Genomic DNA, 19,551 nt, shown 5'->3' with positions numbered 1-19,551 from the left:
CTCTCAGAATTTCTTGGTTGCCTACTGTCCTTTTTGTAGAGTAAGGTCTTATAGACAGTTTGTTAGGTTTAAGATGCATTCATCAAATAATTTTTATATTATAAAGACTATAAGAAAAAATAATGTATATAGTATTCAAAACATATACTATCTTATCTTAAAATATTTCAATTTGTCTTATGACTTTTTTTCTATTTTATAATTGACCATCTGTATCTTAATGCAGAAGGTAAAAGACTATTTTCTGTCTCTTAAATAATAAAACATAGTATATTAAAAACTTCATAGAACATAAAACAGAAAATGACTCTTAGGATGAATTTTTAATGTTTACACTAAGGAAAGTATATCTTGGTTTCTGTGACAGAAGCTATTATTCCTGGATTATTTCATTAATTATGAATAAAGATGACCACTTGCATTTAACACTAGCTTAAACTGAATCCTCTAAAACATATATTATGTATTCTTAAGTCATTTGGAACTGTGCAGAAAAAAATACCCTCAAAGATACTATCCAAAAACATTTAAGTGAAAACAGAGATAGTGTGGACACATTGATGATCACGGTGAGAAGAGCGAGGTAGAGTTGGATATGAAGGCTCAAAGGCACTCAAGGAAAAGTAAAACATTTGGACAACGTGTAACATAGAAACCTCAGCACTAGCTGAATGTGCTAATCCCTGGGGTGGTTTGCTCACTTTGACTTGTCACTGGATACTATTCTTAGTGTTTAAGACCCCCCAGGGAATTATTGTTCTGAGTCGAATTTTGCAGGAAGTCTATTTGCAAATGTGCTGATGGCATTTACTTTCCATTAACTGAATTTATGGCAACTATGAAGCAGAGAGATTCTTTTACTAAAGTAAAGGAGTACCAAAAGAAAATACAAAAACATGTTTAAAGAAAACAAATATTGACCAAATGACCTTGCTGAGATAATGTAGCATAAAGCACACAAACACCAAACCATTCAGGTGGCTGATGTGAATGAGACTCTAGGCTGCCTAGCTTGAGTGGAAGTGTGCTTTTATTTTGTTCTTGCTCAAGTGTGATTAATTTCAGATCAGGGATGAGGAGTTGTTAGGTCTTTTGATAGTCACATACACATTGCTGAAACTGGAGGAATGGGTGATTTCTAGTCAGTAGAAAATTGAGAGCACGTGAATGAGACTTTTAGTCATATCTACTTTGGATGGTAGGCACACTGTGCTATCAGATCTTTTGCCTGGGGTATAAGTATGTGTGAGAGACCAGTGTCTTATGCATTCTGCTGACTAGGCTGAAATGCCGTGACAGACATTTCAAGTGTCAAGTGCATGACAGACTAGGCATGAATGTCGCAGATGAAGGTTGTCAGGTATTGTTCCTGTAACTCACCTGGCTAGGTCTGGACACAAATGTACATCGTAGGCTAGCCTTTATACCAAGTCAAGGAGTCAGAATTGAATTATAGTGGTGATTATTGACTATCGATATAAAATGACTTCAAAATATCTAATTTGTACTGAATATGATAGAGCCAATTGCTCAGATTTCCTTAAAAATTCTACCTGTCCATAGTTTAAAGGTGGAATAGCCATGTTCTAAGATACCAAATTATGAATTAATCAAGGCTAGGGCCATTTTTGAGCAAAACTTTCCAGATTCCAAATTTGTACTCATATTTTTTCTGCTACTTAAATTTGTTTGGAGTTTGTGTTACTTTTATGATGATGTGATAAAACACCATGACCAAAGTCAATTTTGGAGAAAAAAAAAAGAGTTTATTTTCACTTAGGGTTCGAGATAAATAAGTATTCCATCATGACAGGCAGGCTTGTCAAGAGAAACTGGAAGCTGAGAACTCATATCCTTAACAGAAAATTAGAATCAGAATGAGAACAAATAGACCCAGATTATATGCCATTAAAACATAACTGCAGTGTCATAACTTCTCCAGCAAGGCCGTATGTCCCAAACCTCATTAATTAGTTCCTCCAACTCAGGATGAATTATCAAATGTCTGAGTACTATGGAGGACATTTTTATTCAAACAAGCACAAAGCACTTATCTGAAATTTTAGTTGCATTAAATATCTTTTCTAACTAAAGAATTTTAACAGCTTATTAAATAAATGACTATAATATCAATAGAAATAATACAATTATATAATGGTGCTATTTTAAAATGGGTTATCTTTGAAGTTTATTATATACCTGAAAGTATGTAAGTTCCTTATACTCCTTTAGATGACATAACCTTTGCAGAAACCTAGCTAAACCTGAAAAATATTAATTTAACTTAAAATAATAAACTGGTAAAGCTGAGCAAAAGTAAAAATATATTCTAATTTTAAAATATTTATCTTATCTTTTAAAAATATTCAGGCAAAATAAATGTTTTTAGCAAGACACAAGGGCTTCATGAGGCAGACCTATGCATGTAATTTTGTTGAAGATTAAAACAGGAGAGAAGGGCCTATACATACCTAGAGGAGAAGGGGGTGGAGGATGGGGATGACCAGGGGAATAAGTAAAATAATAATAATAATAATAATAATAATAATAATAATAATAATAATAATAATAATTAATTAATTAATTAAAAAACCTAGAGAGCCAAACATTTCATTTTCATACTTCATATTAACCTGTTTGTGGATTTAGTGACTTCATGTCTACATGTTTTACTTTTGGGGTTATTCTATACTTTATGTCAAAACATTCCCACAACCATATAAAAGCAGGACTAGCTGATGATAGACCAAATCTTTGATATAAAATGGTTGTATTTACTTTTTACCTTCTCAAGACTCAGATTATCGATTTTACCTTGAGGAGATGAAGAAGTATATATTTTTTATTATCATTTAATGTATTTATATTTTAGTCGTTGCCCTCACCTCCTCAGCTCCCCTTTCCACAGTTCCTCATCCCATTCCTCCTCCATTTTGCCTCTAAGCGGGTGCCCCTGTGCCCTACCAGCCTCCCTTTCTCCTGGGTCCTCAAGTCTCTTGAAGATTAAGCACATTTCCCACTGAGGACAGACCAGGCAGACGTCTACTGTCTGCTATATAAGTGCCAAGGGCCTCGGACCAGCCTCCCTATGTTCCTGATTGGTGTTTCAGTGTCTGGGAGTTCCCTGGGTTCTGGAAAGACAGCTGATCATCCTATGGGGTCGTGCTCCCTTTTGGTTCTTCAATCCTTTCCCTAATTCAACCATAAGGGTCCCCGACTTCAGTCTAATGGTTATGTGTAAATATCTGCATTTGTCTCAGTCAGCTGTTGGTAGGGCCTCTATGAGGACAGCCATTCCAGTCTGTAGTATCATAGTGTCAGACCTTCATGCCCCTCCTTTCCCTCAGTCCTTCTCTATTTTTTGTCCATGCAGTTCTTTTAGACAGGGACAATTCTGGGTCAGGAATTTTGGCTGTGGGTTAGTAACCCTGTCCCTCCAGTTGAGGACTTGTCAATCTACTGAAAGTGGACTCTTTGAATTCCTTTTCTTTAATGTTGGGCATTTTAGCTAAAGTCACCCGAAATGAGTCCTGAGAGTCCTCATCTTCTGGGACTCTGATACTTTCTAAAGGTTTCCACTTCCTACCACTCCCTGAGGCTGCTTATTTCTATTCATTCTCTCGGCCCTCTGAGCTTCTCTCCTGTTCCTTCTCACACATATATGATCCTGTTCCCTTTTTTCTCTATAGCTCTCCTCTTTCACCCAGATCCCTCTCTCTGCCTTCTGTGATTATTCCCTTCCCCTTCTAAATGGGATTAAAACCTCCTTACTTGGGCCTTTCTTCTTGTTATACTTCTTAATGTCTATAGGTTGTATCCTAGGTATTCTGTACTGGTTTGCTACTATCCACTTATCAATGAATACATAACATGCATGTCATTTTGGGTCTGACTTACTTTACTCAGGATGGTATTTTCTAGTTCCATCTATTTCCCTGCAAAATTTATGATGTCCTCATTTTTAATAGTTGAACAGCATTCCGTTGTAAACAATTAAAATACTATAATAGCTCATTTTTTATTGTTGTGACCAAATATGCAACAGAAACTACTTAAGTGGGGTAATATTTATTCTGCTTCATTGCATAGGAGGTTATATCAATGCCTGTTTGGTCTCATGAACTTGGAATGGTAATGACAACAAAATCATGGCATGGCAGAACATCACGACATGACTATACAGGAACCAAAGAACACATAAGGAGTAAAAGCAAGATATACCCCAAAGGCATACTTCCAGTAACCTTGTTCCAGCAACTTCTGTCACTACCATTATTAAATTATGCCCTCATAGGAAAAAAAATATAGTAAGTGTTTAGTCCACTTACTAAATGAGAGTCCTTTTTTCTAGTTATCTCCCACTAGTTTTCACTTGTGCCCTATTTAGCTTCTGTTTTACTTCCTGAAATCACATGAAAAATTTATATGAAAACATCTGAAGAAATATGTTAATTCTTAACAGTGACTGACATTGTAATAATTCATGTATATAAATTCATGTGTATGTAATAAATATATACAATATTTATGATATTGTGTAACATTACAACAATCAGTTATCAGTAAAAATCTTAAGCAGTGAATTCATCATACAAATTACTCCATACCATGAAATTGAATTAGAAAACTACAAGTAATTTTAAGTCTGTAAATTTACTAATGAATAAATCGATTCCAGGTTGTTAGTACAAACATATTTAGAAAGGGAGAGAGGGTGACAGATAATAAATGATAATTTAGTATGTATTTTAAATAAGATGTATCTGTGTATGTTACAATCTTCAATATATATGAAGAGATCTAGAAAAAAATGGCATCATTTTTTTCAGAGTATTAGAAGAGAGTGAATACACCTTTAATCTCAGCCCTTGGGAGGCAGAGGCAGGTGGATTTCTGAGTTCGAGGCCAGCCTGGTCTATAGAGTGAGTTCCAGGACAGCCAAGGCTATACAGAGAAACCCTGTCTCGAAAAACCAAAAAAAAAAAAAAAAAAAAGAGAGAGAGAGAGTGAATAAGTAAAATCAGTAAAATCAACTGTGACCTGGGCCAATGGGTATTGGGTAGGTTTAAGGAGAATCTCTTGGTTATGTAATGTGTAGAGTCAGTGTCAGGTATAGTGTGGACTATAGTAATCATATTTTGTTGGTATCATCATGAGGAGTGTCAGATCTTACCAAGGAATACAAGTAAAAATTGAGATTCAGAAAATTGTGAAGAGGCAAACAAGCCTTTAACAGAGTTGAATTATTATGTTCATACTTCATATGTCAAAGGTTTGTGAGGGGTAGTTGAAGTACAGCTTCATTAAAGTGAGGTTAATCTTTTCATCAGATTAATGCCTAAATTTTGAATGAATTTGTGAAACAATCAAAAAATAAATGATATATATGATGATTATAAAGAATATAAAATTTATAAAGAAGAAAAATGGAAAAGTACATAAACATAGACTCATAAGAATAATTCAATGCTTAAGCAACCTGTTTACAACTTTTTATTTTTATAGAATTCTGTACTGCATTGCACAACACTTTTTTATATCCCGCTTATTACCCCCTCCTAGTCACACCCTCTCCTTTAGTACTTCTTCCTCCCAGCTATCCATCCTCCCACCCTGATACTTCAAGACCCTGCTAGGCTGGGTGCTCTATCTCCCACTGTGGCCAGACAAGGCAACCCACCTAGTAGAACATTCCCCATTTATCAGCAACAGCTTTTGGGAAAAAACCTTTGTTCTAGTTGTTCAGGACCAAAAATCAAAAATCAAGTTTCACATCTGCTACATATGAGCTGGGAGGCCTAGGTTCAGCCATGTATGTTCTTTGCTTGGTTTTTCAGACTCTGAGAGTGTCAAGGTTCCAGGTTAGTTGACTCTGTTGGTCTTCCTGTGAAGTGTCTATCTCCTTCAGGACATACAATATTTTCTCCTATTCTGTAAGAATCCCCAAGCTCCATCCGCTGTTTGGCTGTAGGTGTCTTTGTATGTCTGAGTCCAGCTCCCAGAGTCAGCTCTCCTATCTGCAAGCATAACAGAGTAACACTAATAGGTGCTCGCCCAGGGGAGAGGCCTCAATTTAGTCAGTTATTGGTTGGCCATTCCCTCAGTTTGTGATCTATTCCCTGTGCTTGTATTTCTTGTAGACAGGATAAATTTTGGTTTGAAAGTTTTGTGGGTATGTTGATGTCTCTAGTGTTCCTTTGGGGTTTCTCTCTGGATATAAGAGGTGGCCTCTTAAGGTTCCATATCTTCTATAAAGTTAGTCACACGTAAGCTCACTCCCATTGATTCTTGGGTACCTCCCATATCTCAGGCCATGTCTCATCCTCCTCCCACCTCCTCATTCCATTCATTTCATGGCCATCTAGCCATCTCTCCTTTCATTTTCTATAGTTGATCCTGAATCCCTCATTCCCCTTACCATCCCCACTTCTCCCTAGTTCCCTCCATCCATCTGCATCTTATGACTATTTTATTTTCCTTTCTAAGTGAGATTCAAGTTTCCTCACTTGGGCCTTCATTTCAGTTTATCTTGTTTGGGTCTGTGGACTGTAACATGGTATCTATATTTTATGGCTAATATCTACTTATAAGTGAGTACATCTCATGAATGTCCTTTGGGGACTAGATTACCTCTCTTAGTTTGATATTCAATTTCTTTGCCTAGAAAATTTACAATGTCTTTATTTTTAATAGCTAAACAGTATTACATTTTGTAGATGTATCATATTTTCTTCACCCATTCTTCAGTTGAGAAACAATTAGGTTATTTCCAGTTTCCGGCTATTGCAAATAAATGTATTATGAGAATAGTTGAGGAAGTTTCTTTGTGAGATGTTGGAACATTCTTTGGCTATATGTTTAGGACTGGTATAACTTGGTATTAACATAGATTTACTATATAATGTAGGAGACAAGAAAATAGACATTGGAAAGAGTGATACTTTGGCTAATCAAATAGGTATGAACAAAATTAATGTTCTTTGTGCTATATTGCATTGAAATCAAAAGTATTCTACACTGTATATGATTGTTAGACTAAATTAATAGATGAAGATTATATACTCTGAGTAATTATTTCATTCTGCTCTTAGTAGTCATACCTAAGTAAGTAGTAGTAATACTTAATTTATTATAAAAAACAATAAAGTAAATAATATATATCATAACATATATATATATATATATTGGAATTGGCATGGGTGGCAACAAGTACATAGCTGCAAAAGAATAATATTTCTGTAAGTTTTCCAAATTAAATGCATCAACTTAAAATATCTCACGGTAGGCTAGTTATGTATCTGATGATGTACATGTGTCTATTTGTCTCCACTTCCCTAATTGCCTGTGTTGAATTACAAGTACACTTTACCATGGCTTTTTGCAGATGAAACCCGGGAACTCAAACTTATGATAAAATTAACAAATTAAACACATCTCCCAGACTTTGAGTAAGATATTCTTAAATTTATAAATATGTGTGATTACAGGAGAAACAATTATGTTGACATAGATAAGAATTAAAGATTTTGTGTATTGAACACAGTACAGTATTTAAATATCAGTTGTTACATGTGATGGAGATGTTGGTGACTCAGTGTAAACAAAGCAAGTTTTTGCTTTTATGTAATTTAAAAGGATGTAAATAGGACCAAAACACATCACATGCATAGAATGTTATAAACCGTAATACTTTGGCAAAGCTCTACATATTAATTGAATTATATTGAAATTCTATCAAGGAAAAATCAACACACAAACTTTTATAAAGAAGTCAATAAAATATTTGAAGAACAATAAATAGAAAACTATTATTATAGGCAACATACAGAAACATTGGGATAATAATATTTAATAAAGAAGATGGAGATGTCACTTAATAATGTCAAAGTGAAGCTCTATAGGTAGCCACCCAGTATAAACAAGCATAGATATTAATAATATTTTTAATAAAAACAATTGTTCACTCTTTCCGGAAAATTTCCTGAGAGTATACAGCATATAAAGAACTGTTTATTTCAGAAAGTCAATTAAAATATTTTTGTTTGCTTTTTTCTTTTACTTTAGAGATTATAATTATATCACTTCTCCCTTTAATTTTCTTCCTCTAAACCTTCTCATGTACATTTATTTCTTTCTTGCTTTTAAATTTATGTCTTCTTGTTCATGACTTGTTGTGACATGCATCAAAACAAATTGTATATATATTTGTGTGTGTGTGTGTGTGTGTGTGTGCATGTATTATATATTCCAAGTCATAACCTTCTCAAGCTATACAATGTTGTTTCTATTTGTTTTGAGGGATAAATGTGTGGTATTGCATAACCAATTGGTGTGCTCTTCCTGGTTGAAAGCTATTTTTCCAACTTTGAGTAGTCCTTAGGGTTATATCAATCTTTGTGTAAAGGTTGAGACCTCCTGAATGGTCCCTCGTCTGTTTTGGAATATATAGTGTTGTTTTCCTTGTTGAACTCATGATCAGGAAGCCATATCTGTAAGACTTTACTTGTGTAGTTTATGATAATCTTATAGCAAACCACCTCATTATTTGGCTCTTAATAGTCTTACCGCTTCTTCTTCACATGTTCTTCTCTTTGAGTTTTAGTTGCCAAAGTTGGTTTGTGGGTATATCCTTTATGACTGGGCTCTACAACTCTGAATTTTGTTTGGTTGTAATTTTCTGTAATGGTTTCTGTTGCAAAACAATTTTTTTTCTTTTCTTTTCTTTCTTTATTTACACTCCAGATTTTATTTCCCCTGCTGGTCCAACTTCTGACTGTTCCAAACATACCACCTCCCCATCACCCTGTCTCTACGAAGGTGTCCCCATCCACAAACTCCCACCCAACCAGACCCCTAAACTCCCTGGGGCATCCAGTCTCTTGAGGGTGAGGTGCATTTTCAGTTACTGAACCCAGACCAGGCAGTCCTCTGCTGTATATGTGTTAGGCGCCTCATAGCAGCTGATATATGGTGCCTGTTTGGTGGTCTGGTATTTGAGAGATCTCGGGGTCCATGTTAATTGAGACTACTGGTCCTCCTACAGGGTTGCCCTCCTCCTCAGCTTCTTTCAGCCTTTCCCTAATTCAACCACAGGGTCAGCAGCTTCTGTTTATTGTTTGGGTGCACATATCTGCATCTGACTCAGCTGCTTGTTGGGTCTTCCAGAGTGTGGTCATAATAGTTCCCTTTTTCTGAACACTCCATAGCCTCAGTAATAGTGTCAGGTCTTGCGACCTCCCCTTGAGCTGGATCCCACTTTGGGACTATTTCTGAACCCAAAAGGACATGCATGTTATGTACTTACTAATAAGTGAATATTAGCAAAGAAGAAGAAGAAGAAGAAGAAGAAGAAGAAGAAGAAGAAGAAGAAGAAGAAGAAGAAGAAGAAGAAGAAGAAGAAGAGGAGGGAGGAAGAAGAGGGAGGAAGAGGAGGAAGAGGGAGGAAGAGGAGGAGGAGGAGGAGAGAAGAAGAAGAAGAAGAAGAAGAAGAAGAAGAAGAAGAAGAAGAAGAAGAAGAAGAAGAAGAAGAAGAAGAAGAAGAAGAAGAAGAAGAAAATACAGAGTACTCAAGATGTAGTCTAAATAACTAAAAAAGGTCAACAAGCTGAAGGACCCAAATAAGGACTCCTTACCCACTTGGGAGGTAGAATAAGGCAATCACAAGTGGGGAGGGAAGGAAGGGCCTGGGAGGAAAAAGTATGGTTGGGGGAGAGAAGAACCTGGTATCGTACTGGGTGAGGGAAAGTGACTGAAATCCTGAGGGCCAGCAGAATAGGAAACAGGCAACCTCTGGAGGTAAGATTTTGGGGGGACCCTCCAGAATGCACCAGAGACCAGGGAAATGAGAGACTCCCAGGATTCAAAGAGAATGACCTTAGATGAAATGCTGGACAGTAGGGAGAGGGAACCTATAGAGCCCACCTGGAGCAGGAAAATAGGGCATCAAGTGAGGTTGAGGTTTGCCATCCCACAGTCAAAACCGTGACCCATATTTGTTCCTGTCTTAAAGAACTGCAAGGATGGAAATGGAGAGGAGCTTGAGGATTTTCGATGATGCAATATGAGCCTATACTTAGCCATGTGTATGATATTTAGAGTATAATTTGGGATCATGCTGACTTAGTGTAGTGGTGATGGAAAGTTCTGACTTTACTAGCTATGAGTTGTTGTTTAGTTTTGTAGTACCAGGTATGAATTCCCTCATGTTGCATGGGTTAATTCTAATTATCGAGCTCTTGGTTGCTGTTAAGTTATGACTTTCACTACGACACCCTTATTATTATTATTATTATTATTATTATTATTATTATTATTATTATTATTATTATTTCACACTTTGAACTTTGAGGCTACTCCCAGTTTATAGTCTCAGATCTCAAATCTATACCCCATTCCATTCACTGGTATTTAGCGTTTACAATGACACAAAAGTCTACCACAGTCAGGTGTGGCTCAGAATACATGGATTCTCTCTACACAATAATATGTAAAATGGAGGTTTATAATACCACAGTGAGGAGGTCATAATAATAGCATTTCTTTTATAGAATAAAAGCATTTCTTTTCTACTATAAGTTCAGCAGCTAAGTCCTTGCAGTTTGGCACAGAACTGTCTGAGCATCTTTCTTTATCTACCTATGTGTGGTATTTTTTTCCGCAGGCTGAAAATGGCAACAATTCTTACCTCTTCAGAATAAAGCAGGAGAAAAAGAAGTCCCTCTAGCCACTTTCTAGAATGGCAGATTAGAGGGGGTGTCTAACATAAAATAATCCATGGGAAAAGGCAGTTCAATTGTTAGCCCTGAAATATGGACCTCAATTTTAATACAAATAAATTATAAGACCTAATGATTACAATAAAGCTTAGCTGTACTTGTGAGTTGTATAGATGTAATATATAAAATAAATGTAAATCAATGTGAAATATGCAATAACACATAGGTGGATAGTTGTTACATTTTTATAATTTACTGGAACATAATATATTACATAATCTATTAGTATGAATTTAAACCACATTCATGTGATAAAATTTACAGTAGCTATTAAAAATAACAGTGTAAAATAGAAAATGCATATTTCAGGAATTTATATGGCATTTAAAAATATTCAAAGCAAACAAATCATTTGAAGGGGAACTGAGAAAAGTAAATGAAGGCAGCCTAAGCAAGTTTTCTTGTAAAGTGTTGGCCTTACAAATACAAATCTCTGCTGTCAAGCTCAATAATAACTCAGGTGCACAAGGATGATAAAATGCCAGGCCTGGTGACAAGTGATTTTAAAGTCAAGCGAGGGAGGTGGAAAGAAGCAGGTGTATAACTGGGGATCACTGCCCAGAAAACCTAGTCTATTTGGCAACTTCTAGGCCAATGCGACAGACACTCTGTATGAAAAAGAAATGCAGACAGCTCCTGTGGAACAGTAAACAAGTTGCACACACATTACATACCCACACTCACCCACACCCACACCCACTCATGGGAATGTACATATCTATAATTACAAGTATTGGCCAAAACTCCTTGTCTTTTATTTGGGTGGGGAAGTAACAGAACATATTATGAGAGAGAAAGAGAGAGAGAGAGAAAGAGAGAGAGAGAGAGAGAGAGAGAGAGAGAGAGAGAGAGAGAGAGAGAGAGAGAAAGAGAGAGAGTGGTACAGCATGTGGATTTTGAAAGCTTAATGTCCACTTAGAGTACCAACCTTCTCCAGCAAGAGCTCCTCACTTAAAAAACCCCAGATTATCAACCTGTAAACATATATTCAAAGGCTACTTTTGTAGAACATCTCATTAAATCACAAGACTAGTTAATGTATGGTATCAATAATTTGCATTTGCTATGAAAACTATAACAATAAATGTTGAATAATAAACTGCCTATTTGGCACAAATACGTGCAAAGAAAATACTGTAGTAGCTGACAAATTATTCCCGATATAAGTCAGTTCCTAATGAAACTTTTTCATCTTATGCACCTATAAAGTAGAAGCCTTTGTTTCTTTTTTTAACTGAAACATGCACGAGAACAGATTTAATTCTTTTTTTCCTGTCACCCATGCACTTCAATATAGTGAGTCATTGGATCACTTTCTGTTGTCTTCTTCAAATCCTAATCACCTAGTGATTTCTTTCATCATTTTTTTCCTTTTGTTCAGCATTCCCTTTTCTTATATTAAGCACTCCTCAAAGCTCATTGAATCAAATCCAGCCTTGCTGTCCAGGCTACTCTCTCATTTTTGGAAGATTATAGAAGGCAGAAAATTCTCACTTAGTGTTGTCATATTTGGATGCATCTAACCCATATCCTTCAAAGTGGCCAATGTTTAATCAGTGTTTTAGCAACCCTCTCAATAATGGCTCACTTGCTCAGCTCTTTACTATAATATGCAAAGTTACTCAAGAACTAAATCCTTTATCTTTTCTCTGTGATAATAACTCAGTCTTCCTTCTGTGATAATACTAGCAGCATAACCTTTCTATAGCTTTTTCCTAGGGTTTCTGCTGCTAAAGCAGCTTGCTGAATTGGGTTCTATTACTCTTGTCTATGATTGCCAGCCTTTCTTCAGATCAGTCTTCTAGGGCCATCCAATCATCAGGTGCAGGAAATTTTTCTTCTTCAGCCACTAGATTTTACACAAGCTATTTTTCATCGGCACTACTGCAAGGCCTTTTCTGACCATCTATTAGACGTTGAGATCATCTAGAGATAAAAGTCTCTTCAAATCACTAATGGTGAACATTATATTCTATTTTATACACTTACCTCTAGCAATGTGTTTAGTGTGCAGTAGACACTCCTCTACTATGCAGTGCACAGTCCACATCTATAATGCCTCATAAAAATTAGCTAATAAAGCTAATAAGTTGCAATTTTCCTTTTCAATTAGGTGTGTTTATTTGAATAGAGGGATTAATAAATAAAATATTATGATAGGAATAACCATTTATCTGATTAGAAAAGGGTTTGCAATAAGAAGAATAAAAATGACGACATTTCAATGCTCCTTAATTTTTCAATGAACCACAATTGTATTTGTATTTAGGGAATTTCTCCTATAGGAGAAGCTATTACATTAAAATTATGAGATTTAATGCTTTTTTACATGATGTGTCAGCAGCTAAGATATCAAAAATGATCAACATCACAGTTTATAACTTGCCCAAATCATGAAAACCTTTGGTTAGATCAGTCACTAACAGATATTAATATATTAAGTTCATAAATCTCATTCCTAAAGGCAAACTAGATATGATCTCTCAACACAATGACAGAAAACACTAGAGTTTCATAAAAGTTTTTCAAAATAATAAATTGATATGGAAATGTACATACACATTCCTAAGTTATTGCTATTAAAAATTACTAGTTTGTGGTAAAGTAATGGCAAAAGGCCAACGGCAAGGATATCTTTCACTTTGACTCCTATTTTCAATACCTTCTCTGGTTTCATAGAGTACAAAAGAATACTTGTAAGTGTACTACACCTTGTGCCTCCCCAGGAGCACAGAGACTTTCCTACACAACATTCTATTTCAAGTTGTAAATACAAAGTGATGATACTTTGTGACAAATATTATTAAACGTTGATAAGCCCAGGCATATTTCATACTCTGAGTTGGATTTTTTCACATGCAGTATACAAAGATTAATAATGCTCAGTTTGAGTAATTATGAAGATAAATGAGTTAATGTTTATAATCAGGAAAACAGCATTAGCTCTTAACCTTTTCTAATTCTTGTTCTCTCTCTCTCTCTCTGTGTGTGTGTGTGTGTGTGTGTGTGTGTGTGTCTGTCTCATTGTAAGATGATTTTTATAGCATGTCTGGGATTCTAGAATATGAACCCAACACTGAAAAAATATCAATTTGATAATGTGACCAAGAATATCTCTATCTATCTATCTATCTATCTATCTATCTATCTATCTATCTATCTATCTATCTATTATATATCAGTATCTGAAAATTTAAGGAAAATTAATTTCTATTTTAATATTCAAATTCTGGTATTTTCTTCTACATAATCCAAAGAAGATGATAACATCTGGGTAAAAGTGTTAGATAATGTAAAAAATACAAAGTCATGATGAGTCAAGGGTAGCTAATTTTGTAGAATCCCCAAATTTGAGTTCATTTTTATTTGCTTCTCATATTGTTATCTTTCTCTGTTTCAAGGAAACAAAGACTGAAATTCTGTTCGGCTTTAGTCGTTTGCAGATGGCTCTCCACACCCCTCAACTTGCCCATTGTTATCATTGAGGAATTCTTTTACTACTTGAGAAAGTTTTAATATTCAGCAGGTTAAGGAAACCCTTGGTCAGCTTTAGAATTGTATTCTCTGCTGAGCTTTCAAGGTGTCAAGACCCTAAAATAATATGAACAGCCAGAGTACTAAATCTTTCATTATTTCCAGTTTCCCCTTGAGCATACTGGCATTGCAATAAAGAAGCTGTCATTTACACTCTTCTTTATTGCAATGTGGGTAATAGCTACAGGGTGAAAAATAAGGAACTGTGTCAAGTTACCCTCACTGCCATTATGATTCATGTGTAATCATTGCACATTTGCATCTCCTCTGTTCACATACAGGTACTTCATAGATTGGAAGAGTGATGGGGAGAGCTACTTTACAATAGATGGAACGGAAGGAACCATCGCCACTAATGAATTACTAGACAGAGAGAACACGGCACAGTATAATTTCTCCATAATTGCAAGTAAAGTTAGTAAGTATGGCACGGGCAGAATCAATGTTATACTGGAATTCTGTGGATTTAACACTCTTAAACGAGTCCCTACTGGGGTGTTTTTTATTTTTGGAATGACAGCTGAGTAGTCTCCAGGGGAAACTCAGAAACCTGTTCCTTTTCCTAATAGCGTAAGTCCAGAGAGATTGTGACAGCTGCCAGAGAGCCCCATTTGCAAGACTGCATTAAAACGTGGAAGCAAGTTTTAGTGTGTGACCTCACCACACTCTATTCAATACTCACATTTACAAAAGTGTCAATTTCTCTTCCAACAAATATTCTTTGTATCTATATCATCGAGAGTAATGTGAGTTAGGAAGAGAAATAAGTAGATTAAATTATTTATTATAAAGTATTTTCTGAATTTGGTGAAAGCAGTTTAAAAACACTCATTTTTCCTTTCCCTCCTATTTCATGAGAACATGTGTAATTGAAGAGGAGCATTTTAAGGGTTCCTTTTGGGTACATAGCTTATAATATATAGACTGTTTGAAATTCCTTTCACTTGCAAATGGTGTAGAAGATAACTATCTAGGCTCACAGTGAAAATAGAACTTTGATAAGGCACTAAGATGTTCCACATATACTAGAGTTTCAGTGCAGGAATATGTAATACTTAGCTATTGGCATGAGTGTATTCATGAAAGGTCTTGGTGCCTATCCTTCTGCTATGGTCCCTTGAAAGTTTAGAGAAATCAAGTTGGAATATCTTTTATTTTGTCTTTCTTTTATTACTTCAAGCACATGTAACAGATTTGTAACAATTCACATATCTTTTAAATAAATGAATAACTACAAACATTTACTCTGTTCAGAGGTGTTACTCAGTGTCAATTAGTGTGGGTGTAACTTTGGAAGACTTGTGTTGATGATTTTAAACATGTGAGCATATGTGTCGAAGTGTGTACATGTTTATGTGTGCAAGTGTGTGGCAGAAGATGTTGACATGTTCAAATTCCTCAGGAAACCAGAGGTCAGTCTGAGATGTCACAATTTGGGAGATGTCCACAGGGCTGTTTAAGGAGCATAGCTCATAGGAAGCTGAGTCACACTAATTAGACTTTGTTAACTTGAGATCAATCCCTCAAAACACCTGATTCCATATCCTCCTTAGTAAATGTGTTCTTAAGATCAAATGCAAGTCCTCGTTTTATCCAAAAAGAATGCTAGTAACTAAATTGTTCCATAGCCCTTAATTTGTTTACTTTTAACAATTTCTTAGAAAAATATGAGTCAAGATAATTCTCCATATCTCAAATATATCACCAAACAATTTTATTATTATGAGTCTCCTCTAATTCATGAATGTAAATTGTGATATTTAATATTGATTGACAGAAAACACTCATTATCACCTAACAGGTAAATCTCAAGGCAGGCCTTTAAAGGATTTTGTAGAGTATGTTGGGTTCTTGAAGTATTTGAGTCTGTGAAAGATTATCTAAATTATCCAGCCTGTTGATTCTGAAAGATACACTTTGAAAGAACAGCAGCATCTCATAAAGTTGAATGCTATATTAAAAGGAGAAATCCAGCTGAGCAAAACATGCTTCGATCTCATCTACATGATTGTTAATACAATATGACCAGCTGCCTCAAGCTCCTGCCATCATGACTTCTATGCAATGATTGTCTGTATTCTAGAGCTGTGAGCCAAAACAAGCCCACTTTTCTCACATCACTTTTGTTAGGGTATTTTATTGAGGTATTAGAAAAATAAATAACTAGAAAGTTGATATCTAGAAGTGAAGCCATTGCTGAAATAACCTGAACATATGGTTGTTAGGTCTTTGCACCTCATTTGCAGGAAGACTGATGAATGGCTTTAAGGATATAAGCTGAGTTTAATGGGCAACGATGGTGGAATTTGAATACAAATGCAAAAGAAACACAAATAATGACTGAGCTCACAAGGTTTCAGATTGGAACAAGGGCTATATCAGGAAGTAGGCTAGTGTATATTCATGTGATATTCTGGTACAAAATTCAGTTGTAATTGCCTGGTCCTGAGAACTTGTGAACTCAAGACTGATTATTGAAAGCTTCATTTAGTAAATGTGCAAATTTACTTATCTATTCCCCAAAATCTAATTGCAAGTTTTAAATCTGTAATTCAGATTCAACATGAAATAAATTTATAGTTTATAAGCTGTGGAGAGGACCATGTTTCAAAAACAGTGGGTTTTTTTGTTGTAGTTGATGAGAAAAGTAAGAATAATGTTTAGTCAATGACATCTCAAATTAGGGGTAGATATAAATTATCTGAAGTAAAGATTTGATAAACTAAACCATTAATATTTGATAAACTTTATGTTGTACAGATTTAGTTGTACAATAGAGAAGTATGTAATGTTTATTAATGATGACAGATGATGAGTTATAAAGCATTAAAACAATAGGAAATTCTTCTGACAGAATTTTCTGAACTGTACATTTCTGAACAATAAATCAAATAAATCAAATATTCTCATATGCTATTAGAAAAAATCAACTATATTAAAATAATAAGCAACAAAAGAATGAAATACTTCCTGAAAATAATCTAATAACAATATGTCATGATTCCCTATAATCCTTGAATGGTTTTGCCCATGATGTTGAAGTCATGAAATTGATAATCTCAAATAGTTAGTTGGGAGCCTAGTATCAGCTAGTGATAAACTAAACAGAGACTTCAGAATTCTCAACACAAAGCACTTCCATTTAACTGGACATCAAAATTTTATAGATGTTTTATAGAAAAAGGTGTGAGATTTCTCTGTACTTTGAGTAATGAATCTTTCTTTTATGATTTCTTCATACTAGTACGAGCCCCTCTCAATATTATAACTATGATTTTGTCATACTCTGGAATGTTTTCTGTTTATTTAATGAGGGAATTGTGTGTCTCACCTCTGTGTGAAGGTCAGAGGACAGCTTTTAGTAACTGGATCATTCATTTTACCAAGGATGTAAGCATCCTTGGGAATAAACATGGGCCATTAGCCCTTAACAGCAAGAAATTTTAACCACTAAATCACCTTACTGGAACATCTTAGGAATATTAATATAAAACCAGATATCTGAATGTATGGAAGGCAATACAAATCATTATTTTTAGATATAATTTCCAGATATATACATGTTACATACGTGCTCTAAACTAAAGTAATGTGCAACAAAATTTAAGCACAATAGTAGCTGCTACTTTGCACTTATGATGAGTACAAATTTGGAAAAACAAAATCAAGTAGAATCATCTTCATTTACTGTCCATATTGATTCAAATTTTAGTGGAAAATTATTTCTAAATGATATTATTACTTCAAATGAAATATTAATATGAGTTTTGTTTTACATTTTTGTATTTATATATTCATATGAATACACACACACACACACACACACACAAAACCTATATAAACCTAAATAATTCTTTTTCTCTTTTATTCCATGGATATTTGACTTTGACTCTGTAGATCTAGGTAGCTTAGTATCATTTTCTAAGTTTGTTCGTTTTACCTCACCAAGTAGTTAGTTATATGAAAACATTTTTGTATTCTCAAAGAAAGATTTGTTTGAATTACCATAGAAATGTCAACAATTAAGTATTAGTTGTAAGAATAATACTTTGAGGAAAAAATAACATGAAGTTTTTACACTAATTGACCAAGTATTGCTATGAATTATGTTTACAGAAATAATAATTTTTAGCAATGCAATAAACCACATTATTTTGGAAATTGTATTTTTTATCATTATTATACGCTACAGAATTATGATTATTGTAAATTTATGTTAAAATACTTCATATTCAATTTTAACTTTTTAGGTACTTATGAGAAGAATATAGTAAAATCATGGTGTAAAATTCTGCTAGATTTCTCTCTCTGCTCCACCAATTTTCATGAAGATCATTAATTCCAGGCTCTTCTTAGTTACTATCTGAACTTATTTTGCAGTTAAAATTGCATGAATAATTTCACACATAAAAATTGTTTTGGATTAATGTATATATATTTTGGTGGTACACAATTTTTCTAAGGGCTAAAATTAGGAAACATTTTTCATAAGGATATTATTCCCTAGATATCATCTATTATTCTTATTCTGTTTCTACAGTGAAACTCTGAATTAACTATGAAATTCTGGTCATCAAACACTAGCTTTACAAAAATCACTGTGTCCGTGATATATTTTAGTTTCCATAGTATAAATATTTTGAATTATAATCTATATATGTATGTATAAATGGAGATAAATACAAATGAAGCATGTTATATAGACAACCTTACATTTCTTTCTTAAATCTGATAAGTTTTAATATTTATTGTTTTGCCAAGAATATAAGAGTAACATGAATGTTTATTTTTGAATCCAGTCCTTAATATATTTAACTTGTCACCACAGGTATTTTGAAAACAAGGTGATTTAAAAAAAATTGTCAATTAGCTCTTAAAAATAAAAAATTGTAAAAACACTATACTGAAATTTCGAACATAAGGGAATCTTCCCAATACTGCATGAAATCTACTAGGTAACTGCAAGAATCCATATATAGGCAACATGTATACCAAACCCACTGAGATCATAGCTGTCACTCGACATCATTGTTCTATTGCTCTTATCCATGAGTCTATTGTATGTCCAGTCTCCATATACCATCAAGTGTGGTGGTTTGAATATACTTAGCCCAGTGAGTTAACAGCCTTATTAATGGATGTGGCTTTGTTTAAATAGGTATGGCCTTGTTAAAGGATGTGTGGCATTGTGGAGGTGGGCTTTGGGACTCTCGTCCTAGCTGCATGGAAGACTTTCTCCTTC

At 34.6% G+C, this 19,551-nt stretch overlaps 1 protein-coding gene across 1 annotated transcript in view; it reads left to right on the top strand.

The window, feature by feature from the left end:
• Cdh12 (cadherin 12) overlaps positions 1–19,551 on the top strand; it is a 1,002,120-nt gene that overhangs the window by 954,949 nt on the left and 27,620 nt on the right. The window contains exon 10 of the mRNA XM_034523462.3: positions 14,591–14,727. Coding sequence (XP_034379353.1) covers positions 14,591–14,727 — 137 coding nt within the window. The remainder of the gene's footprint in view (positions 1–14,590; positions 14,728–19,551) is intronic.

Source organism: Arvicanthis niloticus, chromosome 19, assembly GCF_011762505.2.
Source record: "Arvicanthis niloticus isolate mArvNil1 chromosome 19, mArvNil1.pat.X, whole genome shotgun sequence".
NCBI lineage: Eukaryota > Metazoa > Chordata > Mammalia > Rodentia > Muridae > Arvicanthis > Arvicanthis niloticus.
The sequence above is the reverse complement of the archived record's forward strand: the minus strand, read 5'-3'. Positions and strand labels throughout refer to the sequence as shown.